Source organism: Canis aureus, chromosome 24 (assembly GCF_053574225.1).
Source record: "Canis aureus isolate CA01 chromosome 24, VMU_Caureus_v.1.0, whole genome shotgun sequence".
NCBI classification, from domain to species: Eukaryota; Metazoa; Chordata; class Mammalia; order Carnivora; family Canidae; genus Canis; species Canis aureus.
Genome location: NC_135634.1, coordinates 1,262,567 through 1,287,136, shown reverse-complemented (window position 1 = coordinate 1,287,136; position 24,570 = coordinate 1,262,567). Strand labels below are relative to the sequence as shown.

Sequence of the window (24,570 nt, the reverse complement as noted above, 5' to 3'; positions counted from 1 at the left end):
GGGAATAGCAGAGAATTGCAATCTGGGACAAGCAAGCTATGGCAAAACCATGAAGAAGAGAAATACTATTTTATAGAGGAAAGTGGAAAGTTGGAAGGGTCTGTCATAAACTAAAAGTACACTGGAGTAAACTGGGAGGTTGAAGTATAAGTGGCTCTTCATCGACTAAGTTGTGAGTTGTCTCATTGGCTGAGCTGTTACTAGGGGAGGAAGAAAGTCTTTCTTCTTCCTGCTGGGCTGGTAAAGTAGTATTGATTTGCAAAGTCTCTTCCCATTGGATTTGCAATTGGCAGCAAATGTAGAATATAAGAACTCCCTCTGCCAAGCCTCCCAAGTTCATTTTAGTGATGTTTCCCTTTATTAATGTTCACAACGTAAAAAATACTAGTTTTTAAACAAAATTTTAACAGCCATTCATAATAAAAACCTTCAGTGAACTGCAAATAGAATGAGCTCCCTAACCTGACAATTTACAAAAAGAACCTATGGCTGATATCAACCTTAATGATGAAAGACTTAATAAATAAAGTTCCAAATAAAGGCTGATATACAAAATTCAATTATATTTCTGTAGACTAGTAATTAACAATTGAAAAATAGCAATGTAAGTAACTGTACTATTTATATCAGCACTAAAACCCATGAAATAATTCAGTATAAATTAACAAAATATGTGAAGGATTTGCATGCTGAAAATTATAAAAACATGTGAAAGAAAACATGGTCCAAATGAGAAATGTAGCATGTTCATAGATTAGAAAATTCAATATTGGTTAGATGTCAATTCTCCTCAAACCAACTTATAGATTCAACATAATCTTAATAAGACAAATCACAGCATAATTTTTTGTAGATATAAACAACTTGATTCTAAAATTTATATGGAAAGGCAGAGTGATACCACTACCTGTAAAAATATTTACTCCGAAGTTAAATAAGACAATATGGTTTAAAGAATAGACACACAGAACAGTAGAACAAAATAGACCCTGTATATGGTCAATTGATTTCCAACAAGGATGCAAAGGCAATTCTTTTTTTTTTTTTTTTTTTAATTTTTTTTTAAATTTTATTTATTTATGATAGTCACATAGAGAGAGAGAGAGAGGCAGAGACACAGGCAGAGGGAGAAGCAGGCTCCATGCACCGGGAGCCCGACGTGGGATTCGATCCCGGGTCTCCAGGATTGCGCCCTGGGCCAAAGGCAGGCGCCAAACCGCTGCGCCACCCAGGGATCCCTGCAAAGGCAATTCTATAGAGAAAAGAGAACCTTACAAGAAGCTGTAGTAGAATTATGGGGCATACATTTGCAAAAAGAATACTCTTCCACCTGTATCACACAATATACACAAAAATTAACTCAAAACGGATCCATATACCTAAATGTAAAACCTAAAACTATGAGACTTCAAGAAAAAAACAGAAAATATTTGTGACCTCGGATTAGGAAAAGATTTCTTACAGCATCAAAACCCCAATCACAATGGAAAAAAATAGATTTCATCAAAATTTAAAATTTCCACTGTGCAAAAAACACTATTAAAAGAATGAAAAGACAAGCTACAGATTGAGAGAAAATACTTGTAAAACATTCATCTGATAAAGAACTTGTATCCAGCATATATCAAGAACTCTCAAAACTCAATAATAAGAAAAAAACAAAAACAGATTTGGACAGACATTTCATCAAAATAATCTATAGAAGTAAATAGGCATAAGAAAAGATAACATCATGATCATTATGAAAGTACAATTTCAAGTCTCAATGAGATATCTCTACTCATCTATTAATTGTCTTAAAAAAATAAACAAAATGGAAGGATGAACCAAGTACAAATGAGGATACACAGCAACCAGAACCCTCATACACATGAAATGGTATCCTTTTGGTAAATTATTTCTATTATAATTAACATACTCTTTACCATAAGATTCAGCAATTCTATTGCTCAGCATTAACCAAAGATAAATGAAACTTATGTCCACACAAAGATTTGCTTGCAAATGTTCATAATCACATTACAAATAGTAGGCCTAAAGTTGAAATAACCCACATGTCCTTCAATGGGTGAATGAATAAGGAAATATGGTATATTCAAATAATGGAATACAAGTCAGGAATAAAAAGAAATGTACTACTGATACATGTATTAATATGCATAGATCTCTAAATCATTATGCTGCATGTAAGAAGCCAATTTCAATTGGCTATAATTCCACTCAAATCCATTAAATGACATTCTGGAAAATGTAAAACTATAAGGACAGAAAACAGATCAGTGATTGCCACAGCCTGAGGTTGTGGGAGGGGCTAAACAGACTTGAGAAATTTTAGGGAGATGATATAATTTTTCTTATCATAATTATGGTGGTGGCTAAATGAATGTATTAGTCAAAACTCACAGAACTGCCACACAATGCATAAATTCATTATATATAAATTGTACCTTAAGTTGAAAAATGTTTTAGTGTGCTGTAAATTATACCTTAATGTGTGAAAAATATGCTATAATAAAAAGGCTAGTGAAATGATGGAATAAAATAGATCCTGGAAGCAGTCTGTAAAGATTCATAATATAATAGAGAGGGGTTTAAAAATCATTGAAAAGGAAAATTTTTTCAATAACAAGTTAACTAATTCAACCAATCTCATTGAATGCCTACTATGTGCCATGGTACTGCTGTAGGCACTGGAGAGAAGCAGTTAAAATAAACAAAATGTTATTCCTTTATGATGCTTACATTTTTATTGTGAAGATAGACCATAAGTACAATAAATAAATAAATAGCCTAGTAAATTATAAGGTGATAGGCATAATAAAGATCATTAAAATAGGGCAAAGACAATAGAGGGTGATGCAATTTTGATGTTGAAAAACCAGTAGTCACTCAGGAGAAAAATAAATTCCTATGCTTTATACCTTAATACAAAATAAATTCTGGGAAGATGTTTTATTTAAATGTAGAAAACAAATTCAAAACATAGAAGAAATTTTGTTATATACGTTAGGTTTCTAAGCTCTACTCTAAAGGCATGAGTTAGGGATGTCTCGGTGGCTCAATGGGTGAGCATCTGCCTTCAGCTCAGGGCGTGACCCCAGAGTCCTGGGATCAAGTCCCACATTGGGCTCCCTGCATGGAGCCTGCTTCTCCCTCTGCCTCTGTCTCTGCCTCTCTCTCTGTGTCTCTCATGAAAAAACACATAAATAAAATCTTAAAAAAACAGTTCAAAATTAATTTCTTAAAAAAATAAAGGCATGCAGTATAAAGATGAGTATAGATATACTCTATTGCCTAAAGATTAGAAATTTCTGCATAGTGAAAAGATAGACAAACAGAAAAATTACTTGCCCTATATAGGATACAAGACATTCATATATTTAAATTTTTAATCAAACAACACAGATTTTTTTTTTATTGGAGTTCAATTTGCCAACATATAGCATAACAGCCAGTACTCATCCCATCAAGGGCCCCACTCAGTGCCTGTCACCCAGTCACCGCCACCCCCCACTCACCTCCCTTTCCACCACCTCTTGTTCATTTCAAAGGGTTAGGTGTCTCTCATGTTCTGTCACCCTCTCTGATATTTCCCACTCATTTTCTCTCCTTTCCCCTTTATTCCCTTTCAGTATTTTTTATATTCCCCAAATGAATGAGACCATATAATGTTTGTCCTTCTCCGATTGACTTATTTCACTCAGCATAATACCCTCCAGTTCCATCCATGTCAGAGCAAATGGTGGGTATCTGTCGTTTCTAATGGCTGAGGAATATTTCATTGTATACATAAACCACATCTCCTTTATCCATTCATCTTTTGATGGACACTGAGGCTCCATCCACAGTTTGGACATTGTGGACATTGCTGCTAGAAACATCGGGGTGCAGGTGTCCCGGCGTTTCATTGCATCTGTATCTTTGGGATATAACCCCAGCAGTGCAATTGCTGGGTCGTAGGGCAGATCTATTTTTAACTCTTTGAGGAACCAGTTCACATTCCCACCAACAGTGCAGGAGGGTTCCCCTTTCTCCACATCCTCTCCAACATTTGTGGTTTCCTGCCTTGTTAATTTTCCCCATTCTCACTGGTGTGAGGTGGTATCTCATTGTGGTTTTGATTTGTATTTCCCTGATGGCAAGTGATGCAGAGCAGTTTCTCATGTGCATGTTGGCCATGTCTATGTCTTCCTCTGTGAGATTTCTCTTCATGTCCTTTGCCCATTTCATGATTGGATTGTTTGTTTCTTTGCTGTTGAGTTTAAGAAGTTCTTTATAGATCTTGGAAACTAGCCCTTTATCTGATACGTCATTTGCAAATATCTTCTCCCATTCTGGAGGTTGTCTTGTAGTTTTGTTGACTGTATCCTTTGCTGTGCAAAAGCTTCTTATCTGGATGAAGTCCCAATAGTTCATTTTTGCTTTGGTTTCTTTCACCTTCGTGGATGTATCTTGCAAGAAGTTACTGTGGCCAAGTTCAAAAAAGGTGTTGCCTGTGTTCTCCTCTAGGATTTTGATGGACTCTTGTCTCACATTTAGATCTTTCATCCATTTTGAGTTTATCTTTGTGTATGGTGCAAGGGAGTGGTCTAGTTTCATTCTTCCGCATGTGGATGTCCAATTTTCCCAGCACCATTTATTGAAGAGACTGTCTTTTTTCCAATGGATAGTCTTTCCTCCTTTGTCGAATATTAGTTGGCCATAAAGTTGAGAGTCCACTTCTGGATTCTCTCTTCTGTTCCATTGATCTATGTGTCTGTTTTTGTGCCAGTACCACACTGTCTTGAAGACCACTGCTTTCTAGTACAACCTGAAATCTGGCATTGTGATGCCCCCAGCTATGGTTTCCTTTTTTTAAAATTCCCCTGGCTATTCGGGGTCTTTTCTGATTCCACACAAATCTTAAAATAATTTGTTCCAACTCTCTGAAGAAAGTCCATGGTATTTTGATAGGGATTGCATTAAATGTGTAACTTGCCCTGGGTAGCAATGACATTTTCACAATATTAATTCTTCCAAACCATGAGCATAGAATATTTTTCCATCTCTTTGTGTCTTCCTCAGTTTCTTTCAGAAGTGTTCTGTAGTTTTTATGGTATAGATCTTTTACTTCTTTGGTTAGGTTTATTCCTAGGGATCTTATGCTTTTGGGTGCAATTGTAAATGGGATTGGCTCCTTAATTTCTCTTTCTTCAGTCTCATTGATAGTGTTTAGAAATGCCACTGATTGTTGGGCATATCCTGCCACACTGCCGAATTGCTGTATGAGTTCTAGCAATCTTGGGGTGGAGGGTTTTGGGTTTTCTATGTAGAGTATCATGTCATCGGCGAAGAGGGAGAGTTTGACTTCTTCTTTGCCAATTCAAATGCCTTGATTTCTTTCTGTTGTCTGATTGCTGAGGCTAGGACTTCTAGTACTGTGTTGAATAGCAGTCGTGAGAGTGGAAATCCCTGTCTTGTTCCTGATCTTAGGGGAAAGACTTCCCCATTGAGAATGATATTTGCTGTGGGCTTTTCATAGATGGCTTTTAAGATGCTGAGGAATGTTCCCTCTATCCCTACACTCTGAAGAGTTTTGATCAGGATGGATGCTGTATTGTGTCAGATGCTTTCCCTGCATCTATTGAGAGGATCATATGGTTCTTCTTTTTCTCTTGCTGATATGATGAATCACATTGATTGTTTTACAAGTGTTGAACCAGCCTTGCATCCCGGGGATAAATCCCACTTGGTCATGGTGAATAATCTTCTTAATGTACTGTTGGATCCTATTGGCTAGTATCTTGTTGAGAATTTTTGCATCCATGTTCATCAGGGATATTGGTCTATAATTCTCCTTTTTGGTGGGGTCTTTGTCTGGTTTTGGAATTAAGGTGATGCTGGCCTCATAGAACGAATTTGGAAGTACTCCATCTCTTTCTATCTTTCCGAACAGCTTTAGTAGAATGGGTATGGTTTCTTCTTTAAACGTTTGATAGAATTCCCCAGGGAAGCCATCTGGCCCTGGACTTTTGTGTCTTGGGAGGTTTTTGATGACTGCTTCAATTTCCTCCCTGGTTATCGGCCTGTTCAGGTTTTCTATTTCTTCCTGTTCCAGTTTTGGTAGTTTGTGGTTTTCCAGAAATGCGTCCATTTCTCCTAGATTGCCTAATTTACTGGCATATAGCTGTTCATATGTTTTTAAAATCGTTTGTATTTCCTTGGTGTTGGTAGTGATCTCTCCTTTCTCATTCATGATTTTATTAATTTGAGTCTTCTCTCTTCTTTTTAATAAGGCTGGCTAATGGTTTATCTATCTTAATAATTCTTCCAAAGAACAAACTCCTGGTTTTGTTGATCTCTTCCACAGTTCTTCTGGTCTCAATTTCGTTGAGTTTTGCTCGAATCTTTATTAACTCTCTTCTTCTACTGGGTGTAGGATCTATTTGCTGTTTTTTCTCTAGCTCCTTTAGGTGTAAGGTAGCTTTTGTATTTGAGTTCTTTCCAGTTTTTGGATGGCTGCTTGTATTGCGATGAATTTCCCCCTCAGGACTGCTTTTGCTGAATCCCAAAGATTTTGAACAGTTGTATCTTCATTCTCATTAGTTTCCATGAATCTTTTTAATTCTTCCTTAATTTCCTGGTTGACCCTTTCATCTTTTAGCAGGATGGTCTTTAACCTCCACGTGTTTGAAATCCTTACAAACTTCTTGTGATTTTGTTCTAATTTCAAGGCATTATGGTCTGAGAATATGCAGGGGATGATCTCAATCTTTTGGTATCGGTTAAGACCTGATTTGTGACCCAGTATGTGGGGAATGGGTTAAATAGATTAAGGGTGCACTTGTCATGATGAGTACCTGGTAATACATAGAACTGTCAAATCACTATATTGTATTTTTTTTTAAATCACTGTACTCTAAACATGAAACCAATATAACGCTATATGTTAGCTATACTGGAATTAAAAACTTAAAAAAAACAAAAACAAAACAAATTTTGCTCCAGTTCTGGGCAGCCTCATTGCAGAAAATGTATAGCTAATATGTAGATCTGTAATGCAATTAAGTAGCAGAGTGAACTCCTTTTTTTTTAATTTATTTTTATTGGTGTTCAATTTGCCAACATACAGAATAACACCCAGTGCTCATCCCCTCAAGTGCCTCCCTCAGTGCCCGTCACCCAGTCACCCCCACCCCCGCCCACCTCTGCCCACCTCCCCTTCCACCACCCCTAGTTCGTTTCCCAGAGTTAGGATGTCAGAGTGCACTCTTCATTGATGGCCCATGATGAAAAGTCATAGAAAATGCAAATTAATTCATGGATAATCTGGAAATCTATTTGGATTCATTAGTCTCCCTTTTATTTTCCATGTAAATCTTTGTCTACAGCAAAAAAATTCCAACAGTGACCAGCTAATTTCCTCTTCAGCACTACTCACTCTCTAACAATGGCACAAGCTTCTGAATGGCTAAATAAGTGTTGAAAAGAAAAGCAGAAGAAAAATCTCATCAATATTTCTACAGTTTAGACACATGTGACTTTAAGAATGTATTGTTTCCTTGCCATGAATGAGTACATGGTAAAAATGCCTTCAAGTCAGTGCAATAGGAAGTACTCTTAGGGAGAGTACTCAGAAACAAGTTAAAATTAATAAAATCCCAATGAGCATGAAAGATACCCTTAATTAGAAAAATGTGTTCACTTTTGTTCTCAGTCCCATTTGCTCATAGACAAAACCCATTAAACTACAAGAACATTTACCTGTGAATGTATGGAAATATTTTTTCAAGCATGGTACTTATCTGTTAATTTAATTTAAGTCATTATTGTGTACTCTCCCTCACAAACATTTTGATACTTTTCCACAGTTTTTTTTTCTTTTGCCTTAGCACAAGCTCTACCTTGCAAAGATAAGAGATCCACTATGGGCCCCCTTCCTCCAAACTTCAAACTGACTTACTCATATGAATTGAGAAAGACAATGTCTTCACCATCATCAGGGATTCTGGAGAGTCGTTCTATTATACTTTAACCACCAACAAATGCAAAAACATGTCATTAGAGATTTGCTACATGGAACAGTGATGTGAAAATTTATTTGAACAAAAATAAGTCTTTGAATCTAAAGGACATAGTAAACATGACTTAGCTCACTGGATAATCTAAATATTTAGAAAGAATTTTAGATTTATTGTCCAGAAAACTCATTCTCATGAGTACTTCCAAGATTGAATTTTACAAATCTCTCTAGCTTCCTTTCCCCCACTCATCTCCCTGCCATCTCGCCCCCCTTCCTTCTTCCACCCTTTGTCCTTTTCTGTCTCTCCCTTCCCCATTTCCCCTCCCCTCTTCTGTCTTCTGCTTCTGTCTTCTTCTGTGTCTCTCTGCCTTTATTGGGCTCTCTCTATATGTAGAGAGATCAATGTATATATAGCACTGACCCAAATAAATGATATCAGTAGTCTTTAATGCATCATTATTGAAAGGTAAAATATATCTAAGTAGTCAAATACTTCTGACATCACTTTATTCAGGTCAGTGTGAAAGACTAAAAATGTACATAGAACCAAGTGGGTTCACAGACTTACTTTTTTTTTGGTTGAATTTAGATATATTTACTCTACAATATATAAACTGATTGAACTCTTTTTTTTTTAAACTGATTGAACTCTTAAAAAATATGTCAATTAGTTATCTGGAACCTCAGTCCCTCCACCACCTCTACTTCTCACATATCATGGATATCTTTTCCTTGGATAAGATCTAAATAATTGTTAGAGACAGGACTTCATAACTAATTGGATCTCCTAAACTTCAGTATTCCCCTTCCTCTCTCTACATATATTTATATCTTACCTTTCCTTGGTGGCTCTAACACAGGCTACTTTTTCCAATTCATTTGCATTATAGCTACAGGATTAAAAATGTACATAGTAAGACTCCATGCCTTTCTAGACTTATTTTTAAATGCAAATCAGCTACAATTACTCTACAATCTAGTTGTACTAGATTGTAGATTGTCTACTCTACAATCTACAATCTAATTTATAATCTAGTTGACCTAAAAAATAAGATCTTAATCAGCTCATTGAAGCCTGGTTTTTAATTTTACCCTAGAAATGAACTTTATGTAATGAAAATAATGAAAATCTTAGTTCAATGGAAAAAATTAATAAATTGACATAGACACTACATAATTTTCTAAATATTTTTTGGTTCAAACTAGTTAATATTACTCTTTAACGTGCAAAATAGATGACTCTTTAATAATGTACATGTAAATCAGTTATTTGAAACCTGATATGTCATTTCCCCCAGAAATGAGGCCTTATATGTAATGAATTTGTAATGAATACCTTACACCTGTCAAAAAACTAATGACTCAAGATTTAAATATAGTTCTTTACTACTGAATCTGACCCAAAGTATAACATCTTCTTAAGGTGGGATTGATTGATTGATTGATTTACATCAGTGTAAGTATGCATTTCAGCGCAGCCCCGGTGGCGCAGTGGTTTAGCGCCGCCTGCAGCCCGGAGTGTGATCCTGGAGACCGGGGATTGAGTCCCATGACAGGCTTCCTGCAAGGAGCCTGCTTCTCTCTCTGCCTGTGTCTCTGTCTCTCTCTCTCTCTGAATCAATCAATCAATCAATCTAAAAAAAAAAAAGTATGCATTTCAGTTGAATAACCTAATTTCCTGAAGTACCTCCAATCCGTCTGTGCTCCTTAGGAGTCATGGATGTCTTTTCTAACCCTCAAATAGTATCAAGTCACCACAGGTCTGAGCAAATGGCTCTATGCAATGTGATGGTAGGTCTGGGCTTGGGGGACCAGCTGCACATGGTAGAAAAACAAACAGATCCAGGTCTATTAGCTCCATTCTTTTCTGTTGAGGCATCCTCTGCAGCTTGTCCAGTGATACTGTTTACTGTTTATCATTTACTATTATTCTCCTTTCTCCAAAAAGGTTTTTCTCCTCCCTTGACCCACTCCAACAGAGTCACAGGCACAGGCAATCTAAGTTTTCTGTAGTTTGGCTACTAGTATTAAGGGTAAAGACTAGGGGAAAGAGAACTCCTTCTATGACCTATTCGTCTTCTTTCTATCTCTTTTTAAAAGACAAAGGGTATATAGAAGCTTATAGAGAAGACTTTACAAACAGTTATCAGGGGAACTCTGTATTCCCATGCGTGATCCTGAGAGTGAACATCCCAAATCTCAATGTTTGTGTGTGTGTACAGATACATATCTATGTAATGTACTCATCATAGCTCACTGTGCACTGGAGAGTCCTTCAGAGGATACTGCTGTCAATTCACTCAGGGCAGGACTAAAGGATTAAAAACAGACACAGTAAGATACCCTAGGACTTTTAGACCTACTTTTTTTGTTCAAATTAGCTACGATTACTCTTGAACTTATAAACTCCTGTCACGGAAAAAATTCACATGCAAGTCAGTTATTGAACCTTAGAAATGAAGATTTGTATGTTTGTAATAAGTATTATAGACCTAACAAAAACATGAATGATTCAAGAATCAAATACAGATCTTTACTACTGAACCTGGCTAGTATGTAACAGCCTTCAATGGTAGAATTTGTCTCAAATTCAACCTTAATTTGCAGGCATATATTCTTCTTTCCTGCTCAGTTTCCTGCTTCTCTAGTCCCTCTTTCACCTCCCATGCTTGCCTTCCCTGCCTTCAGGTAATGTCAAGTAAATGGCAGGCCTGAGGCAGGGGCTCCCTCCATGTGACTACAGGTTTGGGGCAGTAGCCTCACATGGTGGCAGAACTCTGGAAAGTGAAAGAACCAGATTTGATTAGCTCCTTTCTTTCTGCTGAGGGCTCCTTTGTTCTTTGTCTTTTTTTTTTTTTTTTTTGTAAATTTACTTTTTATTGCTGTTCAATTTGCCAACATATAGAATAACACCCAGTGCTCATCCCATCAAGGGCCCCGCTCAGTGCCCATCACTCAGTCACCCCCACCCCTCACCCACCTCCCCTTCCCTCATCCCTAGTTCGTTTCCCAGAGTTAGGTGTCTCTCATGTTCTGTCACCCTCTCTGATATTTCCCACTCATTTTCTCTCCTTTCCCTTTTATTCCCTTTCAGTATTTTTTATATTCCCCAAATGAATGAGAACATATAATGTTTGTCCTTCTCCGATTGACTTATTTCACTCAGCATAATACCCTCCAGTTCCATCCATGTCAGAACAAATGGTGGGTATCTGTCGTTTCTAATGGCTGAGGAATATTTCATTGTATGCATAAACCACATCTCCTTTACCCATTCATCTTTCGATGGACACCGAGACTCCTTCCACAGTTTGGCTATTGTGGACATTGCTGCTAGAAACACTGCTGCTAGAAACGCAGGTGTCCCGACGTTTCATTGCATCTGTATCTTTGGGATATATCCCCAGCAGTGCAATTGCTGGGTCTTTGAGCAGGTCTATTTTTGACTCTTTGAGGAACCTCCACATTGTTTTCCAGAGTGGCTACACCAATTCACATTCCCACCAACAGTGCAGGAGGGTTCCCCTTTCTCCACATCCTCTCCAACATTTGTGGTTTCCTGCCTTGTTAATTTTCCCCATTCTCACTGGTGTGAGGTGGTATCTCCTTGTGGTTTTGATTTGTACTTCCCTGATGGCAGGTGATGTGGAGCATTTTCTCATGTGCTTGTTGGCCATGTCTATGTCTTCCTCTGTGAGATTTCTGTTCATGTCTCTTTCCCATTTCATGATTGGATTGTTTGTTTCTTTGCTGTTGAGTTTAATTAAGTTCTTTATAGATCTTGGATACTAGCCCTTTATCTGATAGGACATTTGCAAATATCTTCTCCCATTCTGTAGGTTGTCTTTGAGTTTGGTTGACGGTATCTTTTGCTGTGAAAAAGCTTCTTATCTTGATGAAGTGCCAATAGTTCTTTTTTGATTTTGTTTCTCTTGCCTTCATGGATGTATCTTGCAAGAAGTTACTGTGGCCAAGTTCAAAAAAGGTGTTGCCTGTGTTCTCCTCTAGGATTTTGATGGACTCTTGTCTCACATTTAGATCTTTCATCCATTTTGAGTTTATCTTTGTGTATGGTGCAAGGGAGTGGTCTAGTTTCATTCTTCTGCATGTGGATGTCCAATTTTCCCAGCACCATTTATTGAAGAGACTGTCTTTTTTCCAGTGGATAGTCTTTCCTCCTTTGTCGAATATTAGTTGGCCATAAAGTTGAGAGTCCACTTCTGGATTCTCTCTTCTGTTCCATTGATCTATGTGTCTGTTTTTGTGCCAGTACCACACTGTCTTGAAGACCACTGCTTTCTAGTACAACCTGAAATCTGGCATTGTGATGCCCCCAGCTATGGTTTTCTTTTTTTAAAATTCCCCTGGCTATTCGGGGTCTTTTCTGATTTCACACAAATCTTAAGATGATTTGTTCCAACTCTCTGAAGAAAGTCCATGGTATTTTGATAGGGATTGCATTAAATGTGTAACTTGCCCTGGGTAGCAATGACATTTTCACAATATTAATTCTTCCAAACCATGAGCATAGAATATTTTTCCATCTCTTTGTGTCTTCCTCAGTTTCTTTCAGAAGTGTTCTGTAGTTTTTATGGTATAGATCTTTTACTTCTTTGGTTAGGTTTATTCCTAGGGATCTTATGCTTTGGGTGCAATTGTAAATGGGATTGGCTCCTTAATTTCTCTTTCTTCAGTCTCATTGACAGTGTTTAGAAATGCCACTGATTGCTGGGTATATCCTGCCACACTGCCAAATTGCTGTATGTGTTCTAGCAATCTTGGGGTGGAGTCTTTTGGGTTTTCTATGTAGAGTATCATGTCATCGGCGAAGAGGGAGAGTTTGACTTCTTCTTTGCCAATTTGAATGCCTTGATTTCTTTTTGTTGTCTGATTGCTGAGGCTAGGACTTCTAGTACTATGTTGAATAGCAGTGGTGAGAGTGGACATCCCTGTCTTGTTCCTGATCTTAGGGGAAAGGCTTCCCCATTGAGAATGATATTTGCTGTGGGCTTTTCATAGATGGCTTTTAAGATGCTGAGGAATGTTCCCTCTAAAGATGGCGGAAGAGTAGGGTCCCCAAATCACCTGTCCCCACCAAATTACCTAGATAACCTTCAAATCATCCTGAAAATCTACGAATTCGGCCTGAGATTTAAAGAGAGAACAGCTAAAACGCTACAGTGAGAAGAGTTCGCGCTTCTATCAAGGTAGGAAGACGGGGAATCAGAAATAAAGAAACAAAAGGCCTCTAAGGGGGAGGGGCCCCCCAGGAGCTGGGCTGAGGCTGGGGCGAATGCCCCCAGGACAGGAGAACCCCGTCCGGAGAAACAAGAGCTGCACCAACCTTCCCGGGCGGAAAGGGGCGCAGGGAGTTGGAGCAGGACCCAGGAGGGCGGGGATGCCCTCGTGCTCCCGGGGACACTAACAGACACCTGCGCCCCGGGGGAGTGTGCCGAGCTCCCTAAGGGCTGCAGTGTGCACGGTGGGACCCGGAGCAGCTCGGGGGGGGCTCGGGCGGCGGCTCCACGGAGGGGGCTGCGGGGCGGGAGCAGCTGGGGGGCTCGGGGGCGGCTCCGCAGGGGGCTATGTGGCAGGAGCCCGAATCCAACAGTGCAGGCTCCGGAGCAGTTCGAGCCAGACAGCCCGGATCCGGCCTCCCCGCGGGACAGGCAGAGGCCGGGAGGGCCCAGGACAGCAAGGAAGCTCCTGCCCTGAGCTGAGCAGATCAGCGGCCCCGCCCTGGAGCCTCTAGGCCCTGCAGACGGAGAGCTCTGTAGTTACTGCGGGAGCTGACTCCAGGGCTCCAGAGCTGCCGCAGCCACTGCGGTTGTTCCTCCTGCGGCTTCACGGGGTATACAACCCCCACTGAGCCCTGCACCAGGCAGGGGCTGAGCAGCTCCCCCAAGTGCTAACACCTGAAAATCAGCAGAAGAGGCCCCTCCCCCAGAAGACCAGCTAGCCGGACAAGTTCCAGGGGAAGTCAAGGGACTTAAAGTATACAAAAGCACAAGATACTCCCCCGTGTTTTTTTCTTTTCTTGTTTTTTTCTTTTTGATTTCTTACTGCTTCCCCCATTTTTTCCACCTTTCTTTTTCTTTCTCTTTTTCTTCTCTTTTTTCCTTTTATCTTCCTTTTTTCTTTTTTCTTTTTCGCTTGTCTTTCCTTCTCTCTCTCTCTTTTTCTCCTTTTACCAATACAACTTGTTTTTGGCCACTCTGCACTGAGCAAAATGACTAGAAGGAAAACATCACCTCAAAAGAAAGAATCAAACAGTCCTCTCTCACACAGAGTTACAAAATCTGGATTACAATTCAATGTCAGAAAGCCAATTCAGAAGCACTATTATACAGCTACTGGTGGCTCCAGAAAAAAAGCATAAAGGACTGAAGAGACTTCATGGCAGCAGAATTTAGATCCAATCAGGCAGAAATTAAAAATCAATTGAATGAGATGCAATCCAAACTAGAAGTCCTAACGACGAGGGTTAACGAGGTGGAAGAATGAGTGAGTGACATAGAAGACAAGTTGATGGCAAAGAGGGAAACTGAGGAAAAAAGAGACACACAATTAAAAGACCATGAAGACAGATTAAGGGAAATAAATGACAGCCTGAGGAAGAAAAACCTACGTTTAATTGGGGTTCCTGAGGGCGCCGAAAGGGCCAGAGGGCCATAATATGTATTTGAACAAATCCTAGCTGAAAACTTTCCTAATCTGGGAAGGGAAACAGGCATTCAGATCCAGGAAATAGAGAGATCCCTCCCTAAAATCAATAAAAACCATTCAACACCTCGACATTTAATAGTGAAGCTTGCAAATTCCAAAGATAAAGAGAAAATCCTTAAAGCAGCAAGAGACAAGAAATCTCTGACTTTTATGGGGAGGAGTATTAGGGTAACAGCAGACCTCTCCACAGAGACCTGGCAGGCCAGAAAGGGCTGGCACGATATATTCAGGGTCCTAAATGAAAAGAACATGCAACCAAGAATACTTTATCCAGCAAGGCTCTCATTCAAAATGGAAGGAGAGATAAAGAGCTTCCAAGACAGGCAGGAACTAAAAGAATATGTGACCTCCAAACTAGCTCTGCAAGAAATTTTAAGGGGGACTCTTAAAATTCCCCTTTAAGAAGAAGTTCAGTGGAACAATCCACAAAAACAAGGACTGAATAGATATCATGATGACACTAAACTCATATCTTTCAATAGTAACTCTGAATGTGAACGGGCTTAATGACTCCATCAAAAGGTGCAGGGTTTCAGACTGGATAAATAGGCAGGACCCATCTATTTGCTGTCTACAAGAGACTCATTTTAGACAGAAGGACACCTACAACCTGAAAATAAAAGGTTGGAGAACCATTTACCATTCAAATGGCCCTCAAAAGAAAGCAGGGGTAGCCATTCTTATATCAGATAAACTAAAATTTACCCCGAAGACTGTAGTGAGAGATGAAGAGGGGCACTATCTCATACTTAAAGGATCTATCCAAAAAGAGGACTTAACAATCCTCAATATATATGCCCCGAATGTGGGAGCTGCCAAATATTTAAACCAATTAATAACCAAAGTGAAGAAATAATTAGATAATAATACACTTATAATTGGTGACTTCAATCTAGCTCTTTCTACCCTCTATAGGTCTTCTAAGCATAACATCTCCAAAGAAACGAGAGCTTTAAATGATACACTGGACCAGATGGATTTCACAGATATCTACAGAACTTTACATCCAAACTCAACTGAATACACATTCTTCTCAAGTGCACATGGAACTTTCTCCAGAATAGACCACATACTGGGTCACAAATCGGGTCTGAACTGATACCAAAAGATTGGGATCGTCCCCTGCATATTCTCAGACCATAATGCCTTGAAATTAGAACTAAATCACAACAAGAAGTTTGGAAGGACCTCAAACACGTGGAGGTTAAGGACCATCCTGCTAAAAGATGAAAGGGTCAACCAGGAAATTAAGGAAGAATTAAAAAGATTCATGGAAACTAATGAGAATGAAGATACAACTGTTCAAAATCTTTGGGATGCAGCAAAAGCAGTACTAAGGGGGAAATACATCGCAATACAAGCAGCCATTCAAAAACTGGAAAGAACTCAAATACAAAAGCTAACCTTACACATAAAAGAGCTAGAGAAAAAACAGGAGATGGACCCTACGCCCAGCAGAAGAAGAGAGTTAATTAAAATTCGAGCAGAACTCAAATAATCGAGACCAGAAGAACTGTGGAACAGATCAACAGAACCAGGAGTTGGTTCTTTGAAAGAATTAATAAGATAGATAAACCATTAGCCAGCCTTATTAAAAAGAAGAGAGAGAAGACTCAAATTAATAAATTATGAATGAGAAAGGAGAGATCACTACCAACACCAAGGAAATACAAACGATTTTAAAAAAATATTATGAACAGCTATACGCCAATAAATTAGGCAATCTAGAAGAAATGGATGCATTCCTGGAAAGCCAGAAACTACCAAAACTGGAACAGGAAGAAATAGAAAACCTGAACAGGCCAATAACCAGGGAGAAAATTGAAGCAGTCATCAGAAACCTCCCAAGACACAAGAGTCCAGGGCCAGATGGCTTCCCAGCGGAATTCTAGCAAACGTTTAAAGAAGAAATCATGCCTATTCTACTAAAGCTGTTTGGAAAGATAGAAAGAGATGGAGCATTTCCAAATTCGTTCTATGAGTCCAGCATCACCTTAATTCCAAAACCAGACAAAGACCCCACCAAAAAGGAGAATTACAGACTAATATCCCTGATGAACATGGATGCAAAAATTCTCAACAAGATACTAGCCAATAGGATCCAACAGTACATTAAGAAAATTAAAAAAAAAAAGAAAATTATTCACCATGACCAAGTAGGATTTATCTCCGGGACACAAGGCTGGTTCAACACTCGTAAAACAATCAATGTGATTCATCATATCAGCAAGAGAAAAACCAAGAACCATATGATCCTCTCATTGGATGCAGAGAAAGCATTAGACAAAATACAGCATCCATTCCTGATCAAAACTCTCCAGAGTGTAGGGATAGAGGGAACATTCCTCAACATCTTAAAAGCCCTCTATGAAAAGACCATAGCAAATATCATTCTCAATGGGGAAACACTGGAAGCCTTTCCCCTAAGATCAGGAACAAGACAGGGATGTCCACTCTCACCACTGCTGTTCAACATAGTACTGGAAGTCCTACCCTCAGCAATCAGACAACAAAAAGACATTAAAGTTATTCAAATTGGCAAAGAAGAAGTCAAACTCTCCCTCTTTGCCGATGACATGATACTCTACATAGAAAACCCAAAAGCCTCCACCCCAAGATTGCTAGAACTCATAAGCAATTTGGTAGCGTGGCAGGATACAAAATCAATGCCCTGAAATCAATGCCATTGCTATACACTAACAATGAGACTGAAGAAACAGAAATTAAGGAGTCAGTCCCATTTACAATTGCACCCAAAAGCATAAGATACCTAGGAAAAAAACCTAACCAAAGACGTAGAAGTTCTATACCCTAAAAACTATAGAACACTTCTGAAAGAAATTGAAGAAGACACAAAGAGATGGAAAAATATTCCATGCTCATGGATTGGCAGAATTAATATTGTGAAAATGTCAATGTTACCCAGGGCAATGTACACGTTTAATGTATTCCCTATCAAAATACCATGGACTTTCTTCAGAGAGTTAGAACAAATTATTTTAAGATTTGTGTGGAATCAAAAAAGACCCTGAATAGTCAGGGGAATATTAAAAAAGAAAACCATAGCTGGGGGCATCACAATGCCAGATTTCAGGTTGTACTACAAAGCTGTGGTCATCAAGACAGTGTGGTACTGGCACAAAAACAGACACATAGATCAATGGAACAGAATAGAGAACCCAGAAGTGGACCCTGAACTTTATGGTCAACTAATATTCGATAAAGGAGGAAAGACCATCCATTGGAAATAAGACAGTCTCTTCAATAAATGGTGCTGGGGAAATTGGACATCCACATGCAGAAGAATGAAACTAGACCACTCCCTTGCACCATACACAAAGATAAACTCAAAATGGATGAAAGATCTAAATGTGAGACAAGAGTCCATCAAAATCCTAGAGGAGAACACAGGCAACACCATTTTTGAACCTGGCCACAGTAACTTCTTGCAAGATACATCCATGAAGGCAAAAGTAACAAAAGCAAAAATGAACTATTGGGACTTCATCAAGATAAGAAGCTTTTGCGCAGCAAAGGATACAGTCAACCAAACTCAAAGACAACCTACAGAATGGGAGAAGATATTTGCAAATGTCCTATCATATAAAGGGCTAGTTTCTAAGATCTATAAAGAACTTCTTAAACTCAACACCAAATAAACAAACAATCCAATCATGAAATGGGAAAAAGACATGAAGAGAAATCTCACAGAGGAAGACATAGACATGGCCAACATGCATATGAGAAAATGCTCTGCATCACTTGCCATCAGGGAAATACAAATCAAAACCACAATGAGATACCACCTCACACCAGTGAGAATGGGGAACATTAACAAGGCAGGGACAACAAATTTTGGAGAGGATGTGGAGAAAAGGGAACCCTCTTACTCTGTTGGTGGGAATGTGAACTGGTGCAGCCACTCTGGAAAACTGTGTGGAGGTTCCTCAAAGAGTTAAAAATAGACCTGCCCTACGACCCAGCAATTGCACTGTTGAGGATTTACCCCAAAGATTCAGATGCAATGAAATGCCGGGACACCTGCACCCCGATGTTTCTAGCAGCAATGTCCACAATAGCCAAACTGTGGAAGGAGCCTCGGTGTCCATCGAAAGATGAATGGATAAAGAAGATGTGGTTTATGTATACAATGGACTATTACTCAGCCATTAGAAACGACAAATACCGACCATTTGCTTCAACGTGGATGGAACTGGAGGGTATTATGCTGAGTGAAGTAAGTCAATCGGAGAAGGACAAACATTATATGGTCTCATTCATTTGGGGAATAAATATTAGTGAAAGGAAATAGAGGGGAAGGGAGAAGAAATGTGTGGGAAATATCAGAAAGGGAGACAACATAAAGACTGCTAACTCTGGGAAACGAACTAGGGGTGGTGGAAGGGGAGGAGTGCGCGGGGTGGGGGTGAGTGGGTGACAGGCACTGAGGGGGACACTAGACAGGATGAGCACTGGGTGTTATTCTGTATGTTGGTAAATTGAACACCAATAAAAAATTATTTTATTAAAAAAAAAAGGAATGTTCCCTCTATCCCTACACCCTGAATAGTTTTGATCAGGATGGATACTGTATTGTGTCAGATGCTTTCCCTGCATCTATTGAGAGGATCATATGGTTCTTCTTTTTTCTCTTGCTGATATGATGAATCACATTGTTTTACGAGTGTTGAACCAGCCTTGCATCCCGGGGATAAATCCCACTTGGTCATGGTGAGTAATCTTCTTAATGTACTGTTGGATCCTATTGGCCAGTATCTTGTTGAGAATTTTTGCATCCATGTTCATCAGGGATATTGTTCTATAATTCTCCTTTTTGGTGGGGTCTTTGTCTGGTTTTGGAATTAAGGTGATGCTGGCCTCATAGAACGAATTTGGAAGTACTCCATCTCTTTCTATCTTTCCGAACAGCTTTAGTAGAATGGGTATGGTTTCTTCTTTAAACGTTTGATGGAAGCCATCTGGCCCTGGACTTTTGTATCTTGGGAGGTTTTTGATGACTGCTTCAATTTCCTCTCTGGTTATTGGCCTGTTCAGGTTTTCTCTGTCTTCCTGTTCCAGTTTTGGTAGTTTGTGGCTTTCCAGAAATGCGTCCATTTCTCCTAGATTGCCTAATTTACTGGCATATAGCTGTTCATATGTTTTTAAAATCGTTTGTATTTCCTTGGTGTTGGTAGTGATCTCTGCTTTCTCATTCATGATTTTATTAATTTGAGTCTTCTCTCTTCTTTTTAATAAGGCTGGCTAATTATTTATCTATCTTATTAATTCTTCCAAAGAACAAACTCCTGGTTTTGTTGATCTCTTCCACAGTTCTTATGGTCTCAATTTCGTTGAGTTCTGCTTGAATCTTTATTAACTGTCTTCTTCTGCTGGGTGTAGGATCTATTTGCTGTTTTTCCTCTAGCTCCTTTAGGTGTAAGGTTAGCTTTTGTATTTGAGTTCTTTCCAGTTTTTGAATGGCTGCTTGTATTGCGATGTATTTCCCCCTCAGGACTGCTTTTGCTGTATCCCAAAGATTTTGAACAGTTGTATCTTCACTCTCATTAGTTTCCATGAATCTTTTTAATTCTTCCTTAATTTCCTGGTTGACCCTTTCGTCTTTTAGCAGGATGGTCTTTAACCTCCACGTGTTTGAAATCCTTCCAAACTTCTTGTGATTTTGTTCTAGTTTCAAGGCATTATGGTCTGAGAATATGCATGGGATGATCTCAATCTTTTGGTATTGGTTAAGACCTGATGTGACCCAGTATGTGGTCTATTCTGGAGAAAGTTCCATGTGCACTTGAGAAGAATGTGTATTCAGTTGAGTTTGGATGTAAAGTTCTGTAGATATCTGTGAAATCCATCTGGTCCAGTGTATCATTTAAATCTCTCGTTTCTTCGGAGATGTTGTGCTTAGAAGACCTATCAAGTGTAGAAAGCTCTACGTTGAAGTCACCAAGTATAAGTGCATTATTATCTATGTATGTCTTAACTTTGGTTATTAATTGTATATTTGGCAGCTCCCACATTCGGGGCATATGTATTGATGATTGTTAAGTCCTTTTTTAAAAAATTTATGATAGGCACACAGTGAGAGAGAGAGAGGCAGAGACAAAGGCAGAGGGAGAAGCAGGCTCCATGCACTGGGAGCCTGACATGGGATTCGATCCCGGATCTCCAGGATCGCGCCCTGGGCCAAAGGCAGGCGCTAAACCGCTGCACCACCCAGGGATACCTCCTTTATTGGATAGATCCTTTAGGTATGATATAGTGTCCCTCTTCATCACTCACTGCAGTCTTCGGGATAAACTTTAGTTTATCTGATATAAGAATGGCTACCCCTGCTTTCTTTTGAGGACCATTTGAATGGGAAATGATTATCCAACCTTTTATTTTCAGGCTGCTGGTGTCCTTAGGTCTAAAATGAGTCTCTTGTAGACAGCAAATAGATGGGTCCAGCTTTTTTTATCCAATCTGAAACCCTGCACCTTTTGATGGAGTCATTAAGCCCATTCACGCTCAGAGTTTCTATTGAAAGATAAGAAGTGAGTGTCATCATGATACCTGTTCAGTCCCTGTCTTTGTGGATTGTTCCATTGGACTTCCTCTTAAAGAGGAATTTTAAGAGTCCCCCTTAAAATTTCTTGCAGAGCTGGTTTGGTGGTCACATATTCTTTCAGTTCCTGCCTATCTTGGAAGCTCTTTATCTAGCCTTCTATTCTAAATGAGAGTCTCGCTGGATAAAGTATTCTTGGCTGCATGTTTTTCTCATTTAGGACCCTGAATATATCCTTCCAGCCCTTTCTGGCTTGCCAGGTCTCTGTGGAGAGGTCTGCTGTTAATCTGATATTTCTCCCCGTATAAGTTAGGGATGCCTTGTCTCTTGCTGCTTTAAGGGTCTTCTCTTTATCTTTGGAATTTGCAAGCTTCACTATTAAATGTCGAGGTTTTGAATGTTTTTTGTTGATTTTAGGGGGGGATCTCTCTATTTCCTGGATCTGAATGCCTGTTTCCCTTCCCAGATTAGGGAAGTTTTCAGCTATGATTTGTTCAAATACATATTCTGGCCCTCTGGCCCTTTCAGTGCCCTCGGGAACCCCAATTAACTGTAGATTTTTCTTCCTCAGGCTGTCACTTATTTCCCTTAATCTATCCTCATGATCTTTTAATTGTCCCTTTTATGTCACTCACTCGTTCTTCTACCTTGTTAATCGTTGTCATAATGACCTCTAGTTTGGATTGCATCTTATTTAATTAATTTTTAATTTCTACCTGATTAGATCTAAATTCTGCAGTCATGAAGTCTCTTGAGTCCTTTATGCTTTTTTCTAGAGCCACCAGTAGCTTTATAATTGTGCTTCTGAATTGGTTTTCTGTCATTGAATTGTAATCCAAATTTTGTAACTCTGTGGGCAAGAGGACTGTTTCTGATTCTTTCTTTTGAGATGAGTTTTTCCTTCTAGTCATTTTGCTCAGTGCAGAGTGGCCAAAAACAAGTTGTATTGGGAAAAGCAGAAAAAGCGAGGAGAGAAAGAAGAAAAGGAAAAGAAAAAAAAAAGGGGGGGTGGGAAAGAGAGAAGAGAAGATAAAAATGGGGGGGGAAGCAAACAAATCAAAAAAACAAAAAACAAGAGGTAGTATCCTCTGATTCTTTATACTGTAAATCCCTCGCCTTCCCCTGGAACTTTCCAGTGCTGCTTGGTCAATAATTTGTTTTTCCCCTGTCCGTCTAGCTGGTCTTCTGGGGGAGGGGCCTGCTGTGCTGATTTTCAGGTGTCAGCACTTGGGGGAGCTGCTCTGCCCCTGCCTGGTGCAGGGCTCGGTGAAAGTTGTTTAACCTATTTATCCTGTGAGGCCACTGTGAAGCGCAGTAGGGGTTGTTTATCCTGTGAGGCCCCAGGAGGAACAACAACAGTAGCAGCGGCCAGCTCTCCAGGCCTCGAGTCAGCTCCCGCAGTAACTCTGGAGCTCTCAGTCTGCAGAGGCCTTGATGCTCCGGGGGCGGGGGCCACTGATCTGCTCAGCTCCGAGCCACCCGGAGGCTGGGGTGTCCTGGCTGTCCTGTGCCCTCCTGGCCTCTGCTTGTCCCAGGGAGAGCGCCGGATCTTGGGCTGTGTCCCCCGCGCCCTGTGCTCCAGGGCCTGCGCTGTTGGAATCGCGCTGGCGGCTGCACAGCTCCCTCTGTGCGGAGCCTCTGCCCGAGCAGCCCCCGAGCTGCTCCTGGGGCCCTGCAGCCCCCTCTGCACGGAGCCACCACCTGAGCCCCTCCGAGCTGCTCCCAGGTCCAGCCCGGCTCGTGCTGCAGCCCTTTAGGGAGCTCGGCCTCGGGGTGTGGCACACTCTCTCAGGGGCGCAGGTGTCTGTTACTGTCCCTGGGAGCCTGAGGGCATCCCCGCCCTCCTGGGGCCCTGCTCCAACTCCCTGCGAGGGCCTTTCCATCTGGGAAGGTTGGTGAAGCTCCTGCTTCTCCATGGACGGGGCTTTCCTGTCCTGTGGACACTCACTGAGGCCTTAGCCTGGCTCCTCGCAGGCCCGTCCCCCTTGGATGCCTTTTGTTTCTTTATATCTTTCTTTCCCCCATATTCCTACCTTGATAGAAGAGTGAACTCTTTTCACTGTAGCATTCCAGCTGTTTTCTCTTTATTTTTTTTTTTGTTTTTTGTTTTTTGTTTTTTGTTTTTTGTTTTCTCTTTAAATCTCAGGCCGAATTCTTAGGTTTTTTGGATGATTTGAAAGTTACCTAGGTAATTTGGTGGGGACAGGTGACTTGGGGATCCTACTCTTCTGCTATCTTGCCCCACCTCCTGTTCTTTGTCTTAAATAGCATCCTGTCCCTTCTTCACCCAATGGAGTAAAGTCTCATATACAAGCACTCCGGAAATCTTCAGGAGGTTTTGGCTGGTCATCACTAGGAAGAAGAAGGAGTCCTCTTATGACTTGTTCCTCTTTAATCCAACTATATCCAGAAAAGAAAGTTATCTATAGGTGCTAAAGTGAGAAGCTTTAGAAATAGTCAAGGTATGGTCATGGATGCTCTTAAGAATGTATTTGGAAACATCATTTCTTTCTTTTTTTAATTTCAGAGGTAGAATTCAGTGATTCATCAGTTGCATATAACACCCAGTACTCATTATTTCAAGTGCCTTTCTTAATGCCCATCACCCAGTTATCCCATTTCCCCACCCACCTCCCCTCCTGCAACCTTCAGTTTGTTCCCTTTAGTTAAGAGTCTCTATGGTTTGTCTCCCTGTTTTCCTCTTATTTTCCCTTCCCTTCCCTTCCCCTATGTTCATCTGTTTTGTTTCTTAAACTCCACATATGAGTGAAATCATTTGGTATTTGTCTTTCTCTGACAGACTTATTTTGCTTAGCAAAATATCCTTTAGTTCCATCCATGTCATTGCAAATGGTTAAGATGTCATTCTTTTTTATGGCTGAGTACATATCATGTCCTTTTCATCCATTCATCTGTTGATGGACATCTGGGCTCTTGCCATAGTTTGGCTATTGTGAACTGCTATACATTGGAGTGCATGTGCCCCTTCAAATCACTATGTATTCTTTGGATAAATAACTATTAGTGCAATTGCTGGGTTGTAGGGTAGCTCTATTTTAACTTTTTGAGGACTCTTCATACTGTTTTCCAGAGTGGCTGCACCAGTTTGCATTCCTACAAACAGTACAAGAGGGTTCCCCTTTCCACATCTTCACCAATATCTGTTGTTTCCTGAGTTAATTTTAGCCATTATGACTGGCGTTAGGTGGTATCTCATTGTGCTTTTGATTTGTATTTCCCTGATGCCAAGGGATGTTGAGCATTTTTTTGTGTGTCTATTGGC

The 24,570-nt window shown here is 40.0% G+C and overlaps 1 protein-coding gene across 10 annotated transcripts in view; it reads right to left on the bottom strand.

The window, feature by feature from the left end:
- LOC144295641 (phosphatidylinositol 3,4,5-trisphosphate 3-phosphatase TPTE2-like) overlaps positions 1-24,570 on the bottom strand; it is a 174,220-nt gene that overhangs the window by 98,828 nt on the left and 50,822 nt on the right. For all 10 annotated transcript variants that reach the window (XM_077867923.1, XM_077867922.1, XM_077867928.1 and 7 more), the window contains 3 exons: positions 10,260-10,313; positions 8,839-8,892; positions 7,943-8,008 (listed from right to left, as the gene is read on the bottom strand). In XM_077867923.1, coding sequence (XP_077724049.1) covers positions 7,943-8,008; positions 8,839-8,892; positions 10,260-10,313 — 174 coding nt within the window. The remainder of the gene's footprint in view (positions 1-7,942; positions 8,009-8,838; positions 8,893-10,259; positions 10,314-24,570) is intronic.